Source organism: Pecten maximus, chromosome 5 (genome assembly GCF_902652985.1).
Source record: "Pecten maximus chromosome 5, xPecMax1.1, whole genome shotgun sequence".
Classification (NCBI taxonomy): Eukaryota; Metazoa; Mollusca; class Bivalvia; order Pectinida; family Pectinidae; genus Pecten; species Pecten maximus.
This window is the reverse complement of record NC_047019.1, coordinates 38,681,003-38,704,023: the sequence shown is the minus strand read 5'-3', so window position 1 is coordinate 38,704,023 and position 23,021 is coordinate 38,681,003. Positions and strand designations below refer to the sequence as shown.

At 38.1% G+C, this 23,021-nt stretch overlaps 1 protein-coding gene across 1 annotated transcript in view; it reads right to left on the bottom strand.

Annotated features, from left to right (window-relative positions):
- The window catches only part of LOC117328452 (protein PIF-like), a 53,767-nt gene extending 31,339 nt beyond the window's left edge, over positions 1-22,428 (bottom strand). Inside the window, exons 1-3 of the mRNA XM_033885984.1 lie at positions 22,269-22,428; positions 4,592-5,122; positions 4,060-4,197 (exon numbers count right to left, since the gene is read on the bottom strand). Coding sequence (XP_033741875.1) covers positions 4,060-4,197; positions 4,592-5,122; positions 22,269-22,428 — 829 coding nt within the window. The remainder of the gene's footprint in view (positions 1-4,059; positions 4,198-4,591; positions 5,123-22,268) is intronic.
- Between the last annotated feature and the right edge of the window lie 593 nt (positions 22,429-23,021).

The following is a 23,021-nucleotide window of genomic DNA, read 5'->3' as shown; positions in this document are numbered from 1 at the left end:
AGGCACAGTGACATATTCAATGTGCCATACTTTGTCAATGTCGAGGAATTTAAATAAATCTCCATTTCTAACAAAGACAATTACTTATCTTTGCAACAAAACATATACTATTGCACTTTCAAGTAGACATTGTCACGACTTTCGTGGGGATATATTGTGGTTTGTTAGGGAGAAACACTGACTTCCATATATATCTGTTATGATGTACTTATATCAAAAAGTCATAATTTAAACCAGTCATTTTACTCCTGATGCTGGGAATGATTCGTTGGTTAGCAAACACAACACGACAAGGAGCTGTAGGAAGTGGACTCATAAAATGCAATGTCTTAACAGATATTTAGTACCCATACCGAAAATTGTGGAAATGGCAGTCGCTTCCGGGAATCGAGTTAATACCTCTAAAAGGAGAAGAGAGTGATGTTTTGATGCAATCTGCAGGCTGTGGGTAAGGGCCCACATGGAACAGAGTTGTGTTAAAACCAAGAACATCAATTTATACTATTGAAAGATTGCGATGAAATATTAAATAAACGCAGAAAAATACTGCTTACGGGAAAGTCCTGAAAACCTGAGACATACATTAGACAGGGTTGTTATCAGCGAGAGATATGTATCACTTTGGGCGCTGTCGGTGTAGATCTTGTAACAGGAACCAAACTATCAGGATATCTGAGAAAAAGAGCATGATGTTCAGCACATCAATTTCAGCAACAACGGTGAGTTACAATGTTATTAGACACACTTAGCCGGTGACTCCATAAGTGTTTACGATGGAACAATATGGGCATTGTGATAGAAAAACAGAAAAAACATCATCGAATGGAATTCGGCAAGCATAAGGCATTTCGAGAGTTACATAATTTTCGCGACCATATTATTTCCCCAGATTAATTCATCCAATGTGATTTACAGATCCAATCTTCCTAACCATACCTTTTTTCTTCCCCACTTTGCCATTTTAGTTTTTTTTTCTTTTCTTTTTAAATCAAGAAGAACATTCCTACAAGACAATGTCGTCAAACTAAATATGGGTATCACATGACCTGATGTTTACATACACTTTGTACATTAAAACCGTGGGAACTGACTGGTAATGTAAAATGGGAATCAGTCGACGTTCTTTTATAGTTCCTAAGGAGCTATAAAAACGAAAGGGATGACAGCTGAATACTAGGTGTGAGCAATAGTGATGCCCCCTTGTGTCCTGTGTAAGGTAGTTCCCAGAAAATTACTTTATCATTATACCTACCTTATATCAAATTAGTTTCTCATATAATGTACAAATACAGAACGAAAATGCCAGAAAGGAGCAAATTTGTGTTGTAGACGTAAAGTATTGTATAATATGGTATTATAGCATCATATCACTGTATCATTGGTGGTATTTGCGGGAGGTTAATTTTCGCTATATTCGTGGTCGTTGAAAATCTAATAAATGCCTCATTTGGCAAATTTCCGTGATTCAGAAAGATTCTGAGAAAAAATGCTCTTGTTATTTATACAAAGTTAACACTAAAACATAAGCTGACTGGTATCTATTTAGCAACACTTGGTGGGAATATCGAAAAAAATGAATATTAATCAAAGCGGGTCTCGCGTTTTAACTGCAGAAATGTTTACAACCGCGAAAAATTAGCCATGGGATTTAACAATTATTTAAGGATTGTACCTCATTTTGACTGCGTATACGGTAGTATGCCCGCAGTTGGCAACGAACCCTTCCTATGGTTGTTCGTTGCCAACTGCGGGCATATTACCGTGTACGCAGTCAAAATGAGGTACAAACCTTATATTGACATCAAACAAATCGTTTTAATAAAGTACGAAGACAATAAATTCCATGGTATATTGCGACGTGCCGTGGTTGCTAGGATGTAGGGAACTACGTAAAGACACCAATATTGTTAATAAATTTAAAAGAAACAACTCAAGCGTGTATAGGAGCTGTACGCTTCAGCAATCTGTTGTTTACTTACTTAGTGGAGAAGTTAAATATGCATCCATTTTGGCAATATTCAGTTTAATTTATGACAAAATACACATTTGACGTTAGCTTTCTGTGTAGAGATCATCGGGTAACAGGAGAACACGCTAAAATTGCGTAGATCAGTCCTTTCAAAATGGGGCTGTCTAGTTGACGTTCTGGTAACGTCACAAATAGACGACGTCATAATTATGTTACCGATTCCTGCGCTTATTATTCACCTGAGCCTTTTTTTACACTGCGTACATGCTAATTTATTCGCAGTCAGAGTTTACTAAGCTGAAGAAGGGAGAGAAGAAAATATTTAGTAATACAGTAGTAGTCAATAAAGGGGAAAAAAATTGAAGCGAAAAATGTATATTTTCAATAAAATGATATCGGAGAGTCACTTCATCCTCTATATACCAAACTTCATTCCTTCCTAAAACAAATGTGTAATAATCAAAATCATTTTACCAACGTAACTATTGGGGAAAAGATTTGGAGCTTAGACACATACATCACTAAGTATGAGACACTTGAAGTCATAGCAATAATATGATAAAGTTAAGTAACGATCAGGATTTGTCAAACAGCCGATGTTTGTATTGTAGAGTACAGCGTTATCTTTATGACTGTTGCTGAAGGTATATGTTGTAAGTTATTGTTTTTATATTCTTATACTTTTAAATTTCCACTTACTCGGGATGCCATTTCTGTTAGGACTCGGTTTACTACCAATGTATCGATGGACTAATTTATTTAGTTTTGTACAGCAGTCAAATAGTACTGTTATCATCTTGCTATAACAAGACAAAACACCATATTTTTCTGAACGTGAAAGAAAATAATTAGGCAAGTGGTTTCGGACGGTAAACGTCAGAATTAATTTCACAATTTACTGTATATTCCAATGGGGCAGATTCAATAGAGGGTTCGTTATTTTTCTGAAAATGAGAGTTTTCACTCCTGATAACCGTTGTCCTGATAACCGTAATCCTGATAACCGTTGTCCTGATAACCGTAATCCGTATGACTGTAGTTCTGAAAATCATAGTCCAAATAACTGTAGTCCTGATAGCCGTTATCCTGACAACCGTAATCCTTATGACCGTTGTCCTGATAACCGTAATCCTGATTATCGTAGTCCTGATAACTGTAGTCCTGATAACTGTAGTCCTGATAACCGTAGTCCTGATAACTGTAGTCCTGATAACCGTTGTCCTGATAACCGTAGTCCTGATAACTGTAGTCCTGATAACCGTTGTCCTGATAACCGTAGTCCTGATAACCGTTGTCCTGATAACCGTCGTCCTAATAACTGTAGTCCTGGTAACCGTAGCCCTGATAAACGTAATCCTGATAACTGTAGTCCTGGTAGCCGTAAACCTGATAACCGTTGTCCTGATAACCGTCGTCCTAATAACTGTAGTCCTGATAACCGTAACCCTGATAAAGGTAATCCTGATAACCGTTATTAACCCTAATAACCGTAGTCCTGTTAATATACATACTGTTAAGTTAATGTTCTTTATCGGTATGCATTGGTAAGCATGACCAGTATATCACCTTAAACGTATGTACATCAGGAATATATCCTCTTACTACGATAGATGGAAAGTATTGATGAAGTGTCGAAAGAACGACAAGGGAGATAATTACTGTGAATGATATTCTTTACGCAACAGTCGTCCCTCGTCCAGTAAATATGAGTTTGGCTGACTGAGGTATGTAGAGAAGCTTTCTGCTGATTGTTAATTTAATTTTCAATTTCGATCTTTGTACTAAGTCAAAATATATTTCACTGGAAATGTTAAATTCCGTGACATTAAGCTTTTCGACATAGGATTAGAGCATGAGTCACATGATCCTCAAGATGAGCGTTTATCACTTTAGTATCCAAAATCATAATATACCTTAAACTCTTCCAAACGCATTTCTCTTTACGGTCAGAAATATACATCCATGGCTTTGAATACATGAGCACATGCAGATAAGTAATAATTGCAGAAGAATATAATTCTAAAGAAAAAGAAAAAAAGAAAAGAAAAAAACTGATTCAACGATCATGATCGAAAGCTTGAGTAACCAACCTGAAGCGTCGCCATCCGTCTTCCCTCTGAGAGCCTCAGCAATATCCCCAAGGGCTTCGTGACCATTGCTTGGTTGCCTTGTAAACGAGGATGTTCTGTTTTGGTTTACTAGGGGCTTGACAACATCCGCATGGGCAACTGCAACAGCACTAAAGTCCATGTTAATTTTATTCGAATCGATAAGAGTGACACATACGTTTAAAACTACAACAAATATTGCTTTATTATTTGCAGAATTTATAATTTTGCAATTGACACCCATGGAGTTAAACTTACTCTTAGTTAATAAAGAAAATAAATTACATTTACCAAAATCTGATAAAGCTGTATATGCAAGAGCGTGTGTTTTTCAACATAATTTAGCAAATCGGCCATTTGATATGTAATGTTAGATACCGAAATGTATTATTTGTACCATTCTATTGAGAAAGTCAACGTCCATGTTATTTGGCGTTCGCCATGGATAAATCTTATTTCAACTGTTTAAGGGAAAAGGTCATTTACAGTCAATAGTGTGCAATTACATGCCTACCAGAACATATTTTCCTGGCTATTTTTCCAAGTTCTTCCACCATTTCGTTGACATTTTTCAGTTTAAAGATATCTCCGGGTCGCCATGGTAACTGGTCAGCGCCCTCTACTTCACTCGCCAAGGTGACCACAATCAGTCTATATCCCTCTTTACGTGCATGTTCTGCCTGTTGAATTGTCTCCTGTGCAAACTTTCCTAACCCACTAGTTAAGAAAACTGCAACTTTCTTCACTTGTGGCCTGCCTCGTTTCCGAAACAGGGCTCTTCCGTTTAACAGTGCGATATGTGTTTCAGGTTGTCCCATCGGTGGATTGACCCCCTCCAACTCCACGAGCTTGTTCCTGTCGCCAGAGAGGGGTATGGGGCGAGCCAGTGTAGATCCGTACACAATAACTCCGGCGTGTACCTGGTCCCGCTCATGCATGCACCTGAGGAGCGCAAGTACCGCTTGTTTGAGTTTAGAGAAGTCATGAGGGGGAACAGCACTGGTACCGTCTATGATGAATACGAGGTCGAGTTTCAGAGCACAATCTGAAAAAAAATGATAAAATTGTGATATTACGAACATATAGACATTATGTACAAGATATCACAAAGTCACAACCCACAGCTGTGGCTACTTTCTTCACATGCTATAAAGCAGAAAAGTATACTCCGAAATCCTTTCAAATCTAATTAACCAGACATGATCTGGATTTTGCATGTTAAGTATCTTTGATGACACAGATCTTATTGATCTTATTCGCTTGAAAAAAAAATTATCCGCGTTTATTTGTTTATTTTGTACGTGTTTTGTCCTCGTTTTAAAGATTTTGAGTACGTAGGACAATATTGCTTACATGTTTGTATGTATTTGTGGTGTCTGTAGTGCCACTAGTGTGGATATTGTAGTAAGATTTAAGGAGTATATACAACTTATTACCCTGTTTGTTCACACGTGGAATGCTACTCAATTGTTCAATGTCTTTGATCTCTTGAAAATAATCACATCAGGGATCTGCAGTGAGGCATGGGTGACGTCACGTCTGACCCAAATTTCACAACATGACTTGAGGATGTGATTTGGGTAAACACAGTATACACTGTTTGAACGATAAAAAGATGTCAGTGAATGAGCTAGTGAAGTTTTCACAACATTCTACCTACGTTCCATCTAACCCATTCCACCGTATTAATATTGTATGTTTTCACAAAAGCCTAGGTCTTTAATGATCACCTTGTTTTGAGAATCGCCATCTTAACGCCAAAAATACTGCTGTCAGTGGCATGCTACTTTATTGACATTATATGGGGACATCACACGAAGAAAAAATCACGTGGGAACATCACGTGGGGACATCACGTGGAACATCACATGGAACATCCCGTTGATCACATTGGTTCTGGTATTCGTATTATATTTTGTATATCAGAACGGCTTTGTGCCTTCTGGTCCTACCTTATCATCGGATTAACTTTACTTATAAATGATGCTGAATTTTGCTTTTAATGTTATTGTTAGTGTAATTTTTAATCAAAAATATTTTGTAAAATATCATCCAAAAACGCTAAGAACAGATAAAACGTTCAGATGTTCTTATTTGCCATTGTCATGCTTCTTCCTGTAGTTACACTTGCACCCGTAACACGAACTATGATTGGTCGACAGCGCGCGGGTAACAGCCTATCAGATCGTGGTAGAGAATATAAACGTTGTTTGTCTTCTAAGCGTTAGTCCAGTCCACCTAACGTTACAGTGTATTTACCACACAGAACCCCATCCTTATATATAGTTTCATTATCTCTTCAACTCCATATAGGAACCGTTATTGTCAAAGTCACATAAACATGTCTACATTTTATATTTGATCTGATTATAATCTATTGCAACCCTATCAAGTTGATACCATATCTTTAATCAAAATAAGATTTATTTCAAACATCCAGTCGTTGGTCCATCACACCACTATAAGGAGTTTTAATGAACATGTACTTGTGTTTGAAGTTCAAACGATCATAGAAGCATTACAAAATAGTTTCGGACGTAAACTGGGATAAAACAACGAAAGTCACCAATCAAAGTAAAATGAAACATTACAGAGTGTATTGAAGGAGAGAGGGTTCGGACCATATCTTATATGTTTCCCTTTAATTTCCAAGATTGTTTACCGCCAGCACCCGTTATTGACTCCAAAGCAGTTCCTTATCATACAAACAAAACAAAACCTTGGTCATATATCCCATTTGAGTGTATTTTACATCGCAGGGACAATATAATACATACGAGATCAATACCATGACGGCTAATCTGCATCTACGGATGGACAGAGAAATTTGGAGAGGTTAAGTAGAGTTGACAAGCAGAAACTCTGTAGGGCATACATAGACGGTGTCTGCATACACTAAATAAATCAAACGCTAACAAGAAGTGAGATGCATGAAATCTAGAACTCGTGACACGCTGTCATGTCACATAGGCTTAGATAAAGCAATTGGTTCATGTCGCTTAGGCTCTGATAAAATCCACTCGAAAGGCAGTAGAAGGTCTAGTCACTATACCAGAGAGAGCAGATATCAATATTTACTGGTCCAACACGCTTAATCGCCTGTACGAGACTGACAAAGGCTTGAATCAGACCAAATCATCAAAATGGTTTTGAATTTATCAGGACAGACTCGTCATAGCGTGTTTTAAGTTATATCAAACAAACATTTTAAAGTCTTTTTTATAATCTTTTCATTGAAAATTAGCGGAAATTCTATAGGATGTAAATCAGCCAAGAAATAAATCACGGTAGGGCTAATTTGAATGAATAGCCCAGACGCCAACGAAATTCTTTCAGTGTTTGGTTTTATGAGGCAAAATTGAATTTTGTGATGTTAGAACCACCACAATCTTTCCACGTTCCTATACGATGAATTAATCTTAATATGTCGCAATTTTCTCCTTTTACTTTCCCTGATTATTACCTTTGGATTCTGTCGGCTTGAAGTTTTCTTAAAATGGTAGAATTAAACCTGAGATAATACCCATGTCCTGTTCGGCATGATTACGTCTCGGCACAGAATCACAAGTCACGGAAAGAGATGGCTGAGATTGTCGAGCTACAAAAAGGGAACCCGTGACATATCGGAAATGATATCGAATTAGGACCTGGTGACACTAGAGTAGGAATCCAACGGGGCTGAATGGTAATGGGGGTGCCTACTATAGGTCACGTGGTTCATACTTCAGCCAGGAAAGGGTCACTAAAGAACAATATCCGAGCAGTTACTGCTAGGCAACAAGGGGGAAATACCAAAATCAAACTCTCTATCATGTTTTTAAAAAATTTATTTTCATTTTGAAGTCATCTTCTTATAATCAAAATATCAGGCGCTGTAGGTAATATCAGAGGCCAAGACTACAGGCTACGGCCAGCTGCCTACATGTACCATATGATTCATTGCAACATATGAGAGACAGCTTTTAGCATGAGGCCATATCCTATCATTTGGTGGACTGGCAGTTTTGTCTAGAATCGTCACACGAGAAATACCGTTAACTGCTGGGCCATTATGTCGGTAACATACAGCTGCCATCATTAATCTCCGCAACCATCCGCTAGGTGGCGAATAATGCCAATCACTGATCACTGCTAACTGTCCGTGTGACGCGACTGGACACATCCTATGGCTTGTTTTGGCTAGACGGCCATCACTTGTGGTCAGAGACTATGACAAAATGCAACCGACAAATTGATTGACAAGGCCCATATTGATCACGGCTCCTGAGTTCATTGCTAGATTTTTTAGCCAGTGATGTGTGGCGTGGCCTCTTTGGTGTCATAAATGCCGAGTGTGTCTCACGTAACGACTGATCGACAGAGGCTGGTGGGTTTAGAGAGGGGTTATATCACGTGGTCAACACGAATATATCTTTTCTTATCAATTATGCCACAGTTACCCTTAAATAAATGTAATAAATTCCTAGAAAATATTTGATAAATATGAGTGTTGTCATTTGTTTTATTATGTTTGACCCCACATACCTATGCCTACAATATAACGTACATATATATCACGAAACTACCAGACCGTGTTCCGGCGTCTCCCTTCTTAGTTGTTACCAGGCGAAAAAAACTAAGGCTGCCATAATGTCCCACTTAATTGCAGCAAAAATGTTTCTCGTGTCCATGTTTGAATAAACTAACATTAAACAGTAGTCCGATAAATCTCTATTCTGCCTCCACGCTGCATTACAGATCATTGCTAACGACTGGACATATGGCTCTCTGAGTGAAGCACTGTAGTCATATGTTATATGTTGTAGTCCTTGTGGCAGTGTCTAGAAAGCCATTCCGACCAGCGTAGAATGGCCATTGAAGCACACCATGAAGTCTATAGTTAGTTATTATGGAACACCCACAAATTAGTGCCCAACCACAGGCTTTGTTCTACTTCAAGACGCCATAGTACTTCGTTTTACGTTAAACAAGTCGATACTTGCTGTTGTGACAATATCCATGTGCCTTTTACTCAACTGCGATTGTGTCTGGGGCAAAACCGCCTTTTGGAACTAGCTTCTACTATTACTAACTTGAACCAGACACTTTCATTAACAACACAGACCCATCTTTCAAAGTGCTTTCGTAATATTCGTTTAAGAAATAAATACACGTTTACTTGAATATAACACAAATCCAACGTTTTGTAGTTGCATGTACTAATAAATCATCATCGTATACGAAGACTTTTGTAGACTTGTCTTAACATCCACAAAAGTGCGGATTGGATTCCCTGGATTCCGATGACCTTCATGTGTTACGCCGCGCCTGTATAGAAATAAACTCTAAATCAGGAATCCCGCTATCGCCATAGAGTGATTATTTCTGGTGACGGATTGCACCAACCACGCCACGCGGGAAAACGCGAGACTTGATAAACCAGGGGAAATGTGTATCAAGGTGATTTCTGCCGTAGTGAAGGTATATTTACGGTCTTCTTTCAACAACTAATCACACGACTCCCATTAGACTCGAGAAACAAATCACCAAGGGAAAGATCCATAAAAGTTTCCAGTAAAGCCCATATAAAAACAACAGATTAGTCTCTCATGTCTAAATTAAATGTGATACGCTAAAACTTTATTTTTGGAAATAAATAATGCATACAATTTGGAGGATTGCCAGGGTGGTTCATACTTGTTCTGGAGAGGTGTTACTGTCTAACAAAGGTACTGCACTTTTCAATAGAAATAGAAATTGCTTATATTTATGAACACTACCATTAACAAACGCTACCTCTATTGTTAAGTTTCAAAACAGAATGGCAGAACCAGCATACCTACTTTCGAAACTGTCAGAATGGCGAGGACATAAAGGAAAAAATCATACATGTGTATCTCTACGTTCACATTTAGTGAATAATTGTTATCGCTATATCTAAAATGAGGGTTGGCACTCTCCTCCAAATCATAAAACGGTGTATCGTAACTGAGGCTCGACCTAAACACACAGAACACCAAGGACGTGACGTGATGATGGCTGGATATCTTTGTTCCGTTTCCCGACACGCTGCCGGAATGTGCTCAAGAGATTTCCCGACACACTGTCAATACGTGCTTAAGAGATTTCCCGACACACTGCCGGGACGTGCTTAAGAGATTTCCCGACACACTGCCGGGACGTGCTTAAGTGATTTCCCGACACACTGCCGGGACATGCTTAAGAGATTTCCCGACACACTGCCAGAACGTGCATAAGAGATTTCCGACATACTGCCGGAACGTGCTTAAGATATTTCCCGACACACTGCCGGGACGTGCTTAAGAGATTTCCCGACACACTGCCGGGACGTGCTTAAGTGATTTCCTGACACTGCCAGAACGTGCTTAGGAGATTTCCCGAAACACTGCCGGAACGTGCTAAAGATATTTCCGACATACTGCCGGGACGTGCTTAAGAGATTTCCCTACACACTGTCGATACGTGCTTAAGAGATTTCCCGACACACTACCGGAACATGCTTCAGAGATTTCCTGACACTGCCGGAACGTGCTTAGGAGATTTCCCGACACACTGCCGGAACGTGCTTAGGAGATTTCCTGACACTGCCGGAACGTGTTTAAGAGATTGTCAGAATGTGGCAAAAATGGCTAGTCTTGCTTTCTTTTATTATTGCCTTGTGTTAGCAGAACTTTCTGAGAAATCGATCAAACATTTTGTGTCAGTAAGAAACACACAGAATTAATTTTTCCTCCTTCTTAAATGTCAAATGTAACTTGAAACGAGAGACGTTAGCGATGGCATCAGGTGTAGAGGAGTATTTGCATGGCTGTGGTAGGGGTAAGTAATGGTTTCTAGACTTAATACGTTGCTGATGTATTACCAACCTCCAGTCACCGACAGTAATCCGCCCGTATGCGCAAGTCACGGACTAGCATTATGACACCTCCCTGATCTTAACACGTTGGATGAATGTCCCCGTCAGAATATTCAACATATCGTATTTGTCATAAGAAACATTTTGTTATTCAATTGCAAATCAGATGCACATGTTCACGCTTAATTTCACAGCATTAGACAAGACGAATGTCGCCGAGTGCAACCGTCGATTCCATACAGTCTGGAGAGAATGAAACAGGAAATTAAAAAACGTTAATGGCAAAGAAATACCTTTTAGAACACCAAATGTGTTTCTCAACCAGATAATAGAAATAGATAAAAAAAAAAAAACACATACCAGCAAGCTTACGTCATTGTATGAGGGTGATAAAGCGTTGACAGACCTTTATAACAGCAACGAACGCTAATACAAATGATTTATGTTAGCGTTGGCGGTGAAGAATACATTGAACACCAACCCCAAATGCATTAGCCATCTTTCTTGTGACTACACGGGAATTCCATGTGAGCAAGACGGTTTTTCAATATATACAAACTCTAGTACTTATTTTTCACCTGCAGGAAATGTCTTTGTTGTCGTTAATTAATATATGTTTTGCAGTAGCAACATGGAATGAAGTATGTTGGCTTATACTTAACTAACTTTTACAATATATAGCGCTTTAGACAGATTCTGTGTTGATGGGGCAATCTCACTATAACTATTAATGTTTTAATATAGTTCACACACTACACTACTGTAATATAAACATTGATAATAGTTGTGACCGAGATCTGACTGTCGAAATGTACGAACCCAGGAGAACACCATAACCACATACACATCAATGTACGGGCAGTAATCATGTTATGTTTAACACATTGAGCCAAGATTCAAAATCATCTTGTTTTTCATCTGAACACCAACTAAAAATAGATTTTGACTGATAGTAAAGTGCATTATTTGTATTGGAACATACTGTTATTATAGTTTTTAATATATATTTACCTGTATTGGAACATACCGCCACTTTAGAATTTTGTATTTACCTGTACTTGAACATGCCGTCACTATAAAGTATTTAGTATTTACCTGTATTGGAACATATCGTCACTATATAGTATTTAATATTTACCTATATTGGGACATACCGTATGACCTGCAGGTAGGGCCTAAGAATTGTACCTGCTGCCCCCATAGCATGATCGTAAGAGGCGACTTTGGGATCTTATCTTTTCTCTTCTTTCTTACCAACTTTCTTCTTCCTAATGTCTCCCTTGACAATGCCTGACTTTTTTATTTAGTTGAGTGTTCGCCCCTGTGAGGAAGGCTTTGGGTTCTGTCCCCTGGCAGAGACATACCAGAGTCTTTAAAAATGGTTGTTGCTGCTCTTGCTTGGCGCTCAGCATATTAGGAGTTGGACGACTGGTTCGCCCGTTGTCAGTATAATGTGACCGGGTGGGGTGTGCTGCTGGGTGTCTTCGGCAGTATGCTTCAGTGAGGTAGCACTATAAATCGGCAAAAGTTCCGGCCTATCACAAGGAGACTTAACACGAACATACCGCAGCCTCCCAAAATGCACATACGCACCCACCACACGCATGCATATCGCACGCACGGGAGGCCGTCCTTAAATGACCTTAGCTGTTCATAGGACGTTAAACAAATAAAACTAAACCAAACCAACATACCGTAGTATTAGGTATTTACCTATATTGGAACATATCGTCACTATACAGTATTTAATATTTACCTATATTGGAACATATCGTCACAATATAGTATTTAATATTTACCTATATTGTACCATTTACCTATATTGTATCATTGTACTGTATACTGTCACTTTAACTTACTAGACATTGTTTATATGATAACTTATATGTGTATGTCCTCTGATGAAATAAAACAGATGAACAGTTGAGGTTAGTTTGTTATATTGATGAAAAGAAGTGATATGATTTAAACCTTGAGCCGTAATGTATTTTACTAACACAAGGAATGCAATAAGAGTTTCCAGGGTTGATGAAGTGAATTGATTTCAGACATCTGTACTTTCCAGACATCCTCATGACAATTACTCCATGTGTCCCAGTGTTTACATTGATTACTAATTATTTAGATGGAATTAATGATAATGGTTTTAAGGAATACGCATTGATTTGAAAGTAATACATGTATATGCAGAAAGACAGTATTTCCCCAATACCCAGCGTGTGTTGTCTGCTCAGATTGAAAATCCATTGAAACCCAAATTGTAGCATTCCAAGTACATATATCCCGTTGGTACGTAAATGTGTTTCACAGTGGGTTTTATTCAATTCCGTAACAAGAGAATCGTTCAATTTCAGGTTTTGTCGCTACACACAAAGTCCTGTGGGATTAGTTCTGTATTTATAGATAAGGGCCGTGAGGCGAGGTTTCCTACTGTCAGATTACTAAAAGCAGCATGTTTATAACACCAACCAGCGCTATCATGACAGGTCCTTATTAGGCTATGACGTCATTGTACGAGACCCCACCAACTCTATATCCGGTTTGGAAAGCCGTCGTTAAGGCTATCTATATACAACATCCGGCTAAACGACGTGATAGATTGAAGACAAATCGACAAAGTCCCACAAAACGTCCCATTCATTCTATCATGTGGTGAGAAAAATCTCCTCAGCATCGCAGTACTCCATCTTCTGTCAAGGAGCGAGGAAACGTATCACATTTCTTTGTGGGAGACATTCTGAGGATATCAATTACAAACATGTTTCGGAGAACGTCTCATTTCTTTGGAAGATACTCAGGATAAAAAAAGTCTGGAATTTCTTAAAAGGATTCCAATGAACTCAATCTTACAGTTTCGTCCATTTAGAATTTATTGCAAATTGAATTTAGCCATTAAGAATCGCGAGCTGTTGCCTTAATGCTATGTCTAGTAAAACACATTTCAAAGGGCATGAAACACGTGCAAAACGAATCATATTACATCATTTGTTTTAAACGGACATTAGACCAGAAAAGGTGTTCCAAAGATAATATAGTCCCATGGTCTTGCCTACCAGAGACAACAACAGCAATCAATCACAGCTTCTGGTTTCACAACAAATTCCATAGTCAACATACGAAACTCATGCGTTTGTTTACATACTAATATCAGTTTATCATATAACTTCCATTACCTACATTTACTTTATCACACACGTGTAATATGACCCGTCTCTATTGTGACTTTTCGATTTCCTGTGAATTGTAGTCCTATGAGTGGGAAAGGCATTCTTTTAACTACCAAACGTTGTCACGTGTCCAAAACCTCGCTGTCACAGCAATGTCCTACATCGAGTTTTTGTTTTTGTTTTATATCTACGCAGTGCTATTTGGAAAACGCTATTCCAAACGTTTACTATAACCAAAAAGTCTACTCATTATCAACCAATACGTGTCATGATAGGGAGAATGCCGCCAGTCACAGAACAACATCCCAGCTTGTTGGTAATAGATGAACTATCCATGATATCATTAGAGTCCCTTTAACAGTCACATCTCAAGTGAAAACTGTAATCCGGATCGAGATTTTTCCTGAAAAAATATTAACTTATCGACCTCTTCCTTAAGATTAATAGCATCAGAATTAATACCATCCATCTTTGCCTGAAATTTGCGATGGCGGAGGCAGTGTTCCAAGGGATATTTGTTTTTCTTGTGTTCTATTGAGAATTTTGTCTTCTTCTTTCGAATCAATTCGAATTGAAGCAATTTAAGAGCCAACTAATTTATAGCAAATTTAATTCATTATTGTGAGAAAATAAATATATAGCCTAACCTTAATTCACTCACTTTAAACGCTACAGGACAAAATGTTTGATTCCCTGAACCATTTAATCTGCGGGAATGACGCTTTAATGACAAGAGTTGTTCTAATTCGAGCAAGAGAAGCTAACTCGAATTTATTGGATATTATTTCGAAATATTTGTCTATTATCTTCAAATTTCAAGGCATTAACCAATAATTGAAATGACATTGATTGTTTAAAAGAGTTTGGTAATAACATACAAGGTGACAGAACCAACAATACCCCTGTTCTCACGAACAACTGGAATTAGTAAAATTACGCCGAGGTGAAACCTTTGGATAACGCAGCACGTTCCGCAGCATCATTATGAGAAACCGTAATCAGTTTTTAAGGAGACACTGTTTTATGCTAATTAATGTAAACCGTTCACAGTTACCAGGAGCCACGGAGTCTCGGAATACAAACTCACGTGATCGTTATCTAAATATGAACCAGTCAAAATTAGATTAAATAATCTCTCTTTTTTCCTACGTTTCCTTTAAGCCGAATATCAATGGCAGGATAATTATCAATATGGTCGGAAGAATAAAAAGAGAAAGCATTTTGTAATATTTCAGAAATACGACATATGAGATAATCTCCGCAGGAAATCACAGAAAAACAACTTAAACTAGTGACAATTATCTTTATTACTGTAACTTATGCTGATACAAGAATATTAGATTTTCTACCTTTAAAATCAAATATCAATGCACAATCGTCATAAAACATTTATAAACGTGTTTAATGCTTCGAACTTTGACCCGAACTGCAATTGTTATTAACGTCATCAATAATCGAATGACATCACATCACCGGGTCCCGGCCGTCACTTGCATTACGCGAAATTAGACTTGGCCACGTTCCCTTTTGATTCATGCCGATAAGGTTATTTGAAGGTTGGTTAAAATTCAACAGGAAATGTTGTAAATTATTCGAAATAGACCGTTTTCACCTTTCAAGATTAAAAAGTTCATTGATTGTTTCAGAAAGAAGAAATATTTTGCGTTCTAATCCATCACAAAATGTTCGATTAGATTTTCATAAGGTACATAACATTAAGTAAATATTGGTAAAATATTCTAAATCTTTAAGTTAATTGATAGGAAACTAAATTGAAGGAGTTACAGGTTCCGACTGTAATCTCAGGTCTCCAATAAGTCTGCTCTAATATTGACGAAACCAACATTAGTGTTTAACGGACATGTCTATGGCCAAGACATTAATCTTTAATCCAGACAAAATGTACCGCATCAGGTCTAACTAAAGACTTGGAAAATCATCGAATGTTACATGTCACACATCCATCAGACTTACACCATGTACAAATAGCATTAGTATGGAGATGAATCATTCCTGCTGACTTCTGTTGAAATGAATCATGCCGAACGGATTAACACCTTAACCCAATCTCTAATTACCACACGGACTTTACACCCAGAACCTATAGCCGGCAGTAAGGGTAATTAACCTAAAACACATGTATCGTGCCATTCTGTCTTAACACGAGCGTCTTTATACTTTAGTATTCAGGACACTCTCAAGAACAATGTCGGTACATGTACATTACCCCGACCTGGCCAATTCTGTTCTCAATACAATGAAATATGTCAATGAGGCTACCACGTGATATTACAGGAAATTGCGTTTTAGCATGGCTCTTCGTTGGCTCATTAACTTCAGTTATTGTGTTGAACTTTGATCTTGAATTGTAAAGAATAGTAGATGTTATAAACAGATTCTTTGAGACAAGACATAACCTGAGAATGCCACGCACTAGTTCTGGAAAAGCAGTTTATTAGTAGACAGTCGCAAACACGTGACTTTCAAATGGGTAACATTTGGTTGTCAGCGTAAAATATTATCTGATAAAAAGTATATATGCATGACACCTAACATGTCTTCTCTGACTTTGTTAGGTAACCCTAGCGACTTAATGTATGACAGCACGACAGCCATCAACGATGACATGTCTTGATTAACTGCTGTTTTTCGGAATCGTCTCCATGGAACATTTTATTACGACTTCAGAACCTTAACATAAAGAGGTTGCCATGACGTCAGACAGTTCCGGAAGAGGATCATGGGAAATGTAACTGTCGTCAATAAAGGGTTTTATAAAACGAGATGTTCTGGTTACAGTAAAAATGTATACAGTATAACAGAAAATTTTGGGTAGGACATTCACACTTTTCTTTTTACTTTTTACTTCACAATGTCAAGAAGACTGCTTCGTTCTAGCTGTCTAAAACAAATCCACTGCAACTGTTTATTTCTTACTACTTATTTAACTATACATTGTATTTCTGCGAATGTTTTATTTTGTAAGACGACTTACATCCTCGTCACAGAAAAGAGACATAAATACAATTGACCACGAAGATTGAGATCACTGACAAAATAGTCTACAGTCTCATCGTAATCAATGTGCACACGAGTGTATGACACCACAACAGGGTTCATTATACCGACAAGGAGCTAACCAGGGCTTTCTGGCAATTTTGATGTTGAGAGTTCAGGAAAGAGCAACATTGTTAGACTTTGTCTCGGTCTAGAGGCCGTTTCGACGGCCGACTTTACCTCGGCGGGCGATAAACACTTAATGCAATGGAAGCAGCATGATTTTTTCAGTCGCTTTCGTGTGCACATTCAGGCAGAAACGCAGATCCTCATCCTTGATTTCAAATTATTTAAGAAATAATTAACGATGAATCGTATATTGTTGCAGGATATACAATGAGGACGAGGATATTTTGCAATTAAATTAATAACGAATGCCGCAGGCCTGAGTTATTAATCAAAATTGCAAAATATCCGAGTCCGAGTTGCATATCCTGCAACAATACACGATTCAAAGTTGATTATTTCTATTCTACCATGTACTGTTTAGTTCTGAGATCGATCTCTTTCTAATAGAAAAACAGCAAAGAAACCCCGAGAAAACCTTGTAATTTATTTCTTGAGTATTGCATTATTTGCTGATGAAATATAGAGGCAATACAGTACTACGATCAAGAGCATCTATCATGTGGCATTGATTTTGAAAAAGAAAAAAAAAAAGAAAAGAAAAGAAAAGAAAAAAAAAATCGGGGCCTCCGTAGGATTCGAATTCGCGTCGTGATAAAAATGTATTGAAAGACTAACCTATTAGCCCACTCGGCTATAGTAACCTTTTATGAAACGGGTGAATATTAGATATATAAAATTGTAACAGCCGTACCGTGTATTATTGGCACGAGCGTGGGTTATTGGAAAATAATACATGGTTTTAAACCAATCAAAACTGGCGTTGCATAGCAAACATGGTAGAATTGGATGTATTCCATCGACATGCTCAATAATAATATGTTTTTAGACATCGCTAATATATAGGCGAATGGAATGGCTTTGCAAAGTCGCTATTACTTGTGTATAAGTAAATTAGTTAGCAAGAGGGAATTTCCCTTTTGCCTAGTGGTAAGATGTACAGTTGTGTGACCGCACAACGTTCCAAAAACATCGTGCAGACATCGTGCGCACAAATGTGCCATGTGCGATACAAACCGCACAACTGTGCGATGTAAACCGCACAGCTAACGATATGTTTTTGAACTATTACGAAATTACTTGTTATGCGAAAACATATGCGAAAAAATTAAAATAATGATATAAGATGGTTGCTAATATATATACGTGCTGCATAACAATTGTTTTCATTCATGGAACACGTATGACCGTCCTTTTGTCTCGCTAGTATTCGTGATGTTTTCGACGGCCTGCATGGTGATACATAGTGTACTAGTACTGTATATACATCTACATGTATAGGATGGTAGACGGACTCCACTTCGATTATACTTTATAAATTAATTACATATAATATGTATTTTTAAACAAAAAAAGATAGGTATGTTTCTATTCAAAATAAGTCGTCTTCGACTTTCCTAGGCCTAGAGGTGTCCTCGACGGTATCCTAGGCTCGGTTTAACCGCAACAAGGACGTTAAGCCCCATCAATCAATCAATGAGATAACTTATTTAAGTAAACATCAGTATTTAGTTTCATTCCTAATAATTATTGCATATATTTCAACAAAAATATGGTAATTAGCTGCCTCGTAAAATGTTAATCGTTGTATATCTTTTACAATCGTTCCACACGTTTAAATAAATAGATAATGCATTCCTCATTTTATATCTACCACAATACCTATCGCACATGTACCGTTCCAATCTGACCAAGATAACGCGCACAAAACAAAAGTAAGGCAGAACATGTCCAATGTTGTAGCAGAAAAATAAACTTAATTCGCTTTTATAATATTTTCGTGATGGGATTACTTTTTTCATCAAATGGTCATACATTCAATTAAACGTAGGAAGCCATTCTAATTACAACAACACCAGCGTTTACTGTCACTAGTGCCCGAGCGCTAAAGATATAATTTTTATCTATTTGTAATATAAATTCATTGTATTCAGATTTATATTGCAAGTCTATACCCAATGAAGTCTATCACTGATGTGTATCGTAAACTTATTTCGAAGTTGCCATTTTCCAGACATAAGCTTTATATAGGCTGGTATGTCGTTATTGCAACTCAACCCAACTAGAGCACGAGATCCATTTCGTTCTTATTTGCCCACTATATGTTGTTATTCGTAAAAGGCTAATTAAAAAGGTTACTGGAACCGTCCTTCTTCATTCAAACTTATCCAACTGCTATCTATGCGTATTAAATATTTGCAATCTCAATAATACAGTTGAGATTCCAACCTTGGGTATTCACAACCATTGGTATATATCAATATCATATTTGTATGTGTTTAAAACCTTTGTTATAGATCAATATCATATGTGTATATGTTTCTATGTACTTATCTCAAGGTACACCTATTGCTGTGTCCAGCATCTCCTAACTTACATATTGTATATGTACATACGTATGAGCCATAAGACGTTAAGTTCAATAAACTATTGAACTATGAAGTAAAAGATGGCGTCATATAATGTTCTGTTACTAAGCAATGTGGTGTCAGGGAGTATTAGGAATTTCGCCTTTCAAACTGTTTAGGTTTAGACGATAAAACGACACGTTTAGCATTGGCCTTGAGAAATTTACGATCGATTTGGTGAAACAGACCAATTATTTAACATGTTGATGATGTAACAGATGTACACGTAAACTATTTATACACGTACGTTTGTTTGGTAGTCATCCCGTCCTATCGTGATCTTTACTCACCCCTCACTAATCCCAAACCAGACGTGAGTCCGGAAAGGCTGCGTTCCGGTGACGGCTCTAAATCTTATACTTAAGATTAAACATAGCTTACTGGGAAGGTTTTTGCGTGTTATGTAATGGAAGTAGAATAAATTGTGGTTTTTATTTAATGACGTCACATTTCTTTTCTCGGACAATAGTAGTAACGTAGTCTAGGGTTGTACAGAGATATCAAACAGTCGTTACGCATCCTTCTAAATCTATTTAGGATAGACAAATAGGCAAACATTTAGATTTTGTCTCGAAGTCTACCCATACCACTTGATTCCTCCCTTGTATGTCTCTTTGTTTATCCGCAGAGTATCTTATGACGTCACTGGTGATCAATGCGCCGTACTGTCAGGCATCGCCCTATCAAACGGGTTTTACTTCCGTTTCCACCTGAAAATTCTCGTCACAGACATTAAGGATTTTCAATTATGTTATACAATGTTGAAATACCGGAAGTTAGCGGCGTATTTCAGTTACAAGTTAGAACCCTTCAATATAAACGTATGTTATTTTGTGATGTAGACCTGATTTACTGCAGTCATTTTATGATCAGTAAGGGAGGTAACTCTACACAAAACCAATATTCACGTATAGATTTACACGTAACCGGAGGCTTGTGTTCCAGACGCAATGATAAAGTATTTGTTGGTTCGATATACCAGAATTCTACATATTAGTAATCACATATACACTATATCTGATACCAATGCTTTTTTCAAAACAGATCAATATTCTGATACATAAAACTTTGTAGCTTTATTGGTGACTCGAAATTCCTGATGTGTCTACTTTTACGATTCATGTCACGGTTATAAGTGCGTATACCTATCAGTAATCCTAAATGTTCACAGTCAGCGCCTGCAGGTCGCATGGTTGTTCGAACTTTGACCTCTCGGTGGGATGAAAAAAGGAGGACTTGGATACCTAATGGAAACCTAATACGCCACAGGTTATTACACTTCAATGTCAATTAGAGGGTTGTTTTTGTCATTGCCGAAATGAAGTAACACCCTTGCCTCGTTATTTCTAATAAAAACGGAATCAATCCTCAATAATTTAATCAACGAACTGCAAGTATCACCACATAAAACAAGCACGGAAGATGTCGGCAGACGACTGGTCCGCAATACATATTGTGACAAATGCTGTTGTCAACATATTGAATTGGACTCGGCCAGTGACCATGTTTCACGGGACGAATAGTTGTATATCGGAATAACGACTCAAAGGCCTGTGTGTTACTTAAAATAATGTGTATTCAGTAAAACATGTACGAATACAATGTCATAAGCATGGGCGCAAAAAGATAAGACATGAGCAATGATAAAGCAGAGTGTCAAAGACACGTCCATTCATCACAACAAACAGGCTCAGTCTGCCTGAACAAAGGCAGACGATTTACAAAGAAAACTCTGTGACGACTTGACCTCACACTATTACGCATGTTACGACTCGACTTCACACTATTACGCATGCTACGACTTGACTTCACACTATTACGTTAAAGAACACAAGACATCTCGACTACATAGATTGACATCTCTCTCTCGTGACAAGACATTCCGACCCACACACGCTAACAATGAACAGGTACCCGAGCCGGTTATCCAGGTGTGACGGCTAAATATAGCTCGTCTCACCTGGAGAGCGGCACGTGCACATGAACACGACAATAAATAAAGGCACTCGTTCACTCACTAATATAAACACACGTATCTATACATACATACACAGGCTAATAATTACATGTCATACATAAATAAAAACTAACTACGTGACACTGCCCCCTGCTAAGATGGAAATTTGTCCTCAAATTAACTACAATACATGTACATGAAATTATCTCACATTTGACAAATTGCATACTACTTACAGGTAAATTAATTACATAAAATTACATAAAGATTATCAATTAAATGAGTCACAATGTCACATCATCACAAATTCCTGAAAAGAAAATAATGTTACCATACACTTCCGGTTCCAGTCCGTGGTCCGTTCCAGAGTCCTTCCGAAAACAACCTTAGTCATAAAGTCAATGTCCACCAAACATCCGTTGTTACCTTTCCAGCTGCGTCCAGTTGACAATCGATGACGATACCAATCCGAAGTGATGGAAATGCTTCCAAGAAATCGCGAATAATGAACCATGGTAAAATGCAGCGGAGACTTCATCCGTGGTAGCGCGGGCAAATCACCAATATGGCTCACGGGAGTGAAGCCATCTTCCACGAGGTCACGTGGGAACATCGTTCACCCATGGTTCTCGGTAAACCATCATCCACGAGGTCACGTGAGGACATCGTACATCCATGGTCCACGGTAGTGAAACCATCATCCACGAGGTCACGTGGGAACATCGTACATCCATGGTCCACGGTAGTGAAACCATCATCCACGAAGTCACGTGGGAACATCAACTCTGCATTGCATAGTCCCGATGCCAGGCAGGCTTTACGATGCGCCTTCCTCGTCTACTGACAATGCTATAGCTGTCAGAGACAGAAGAGGAAGTTGTACTTGATGCATCAACAGCAGTATTACCGAGACCTCCAAGATTAGAATCCTCGGATTCAGCATCACTCTCTAGAACATTTGCCCCAGGAGAAGGAGACGTGGAGAGAACGGATTCTTGTGCAGAGTTATCCGGAAGAGAGACGATACTGCTTTCATTGGATCTGGTCATTGAATCGTCGAACCAGGCAGGTTTCTGATCACCTCTATATGGCTTCAGACGATTAAAATGGACGATTCGGGGCTTCGACCGATGACTCTGCTGAATGCGATATGTAACATCAGTCAGCCTTTTAGTTACAATGAAAGGTCCAATCCATGGCAACTGCAGTTTTGGGGACACCCCTTTCTTCCTGACAAGATTGTGCAGCCAAACTGCTTCCCCAACCTCATAGTGGACAGACTTAGCATTATGGTCATAATTTCTCTTCATTGCACCGTGTGCGAATGCCAACTTGTCACGAGCAAAATCATGAATGTGTTCCAACTTGTTCGC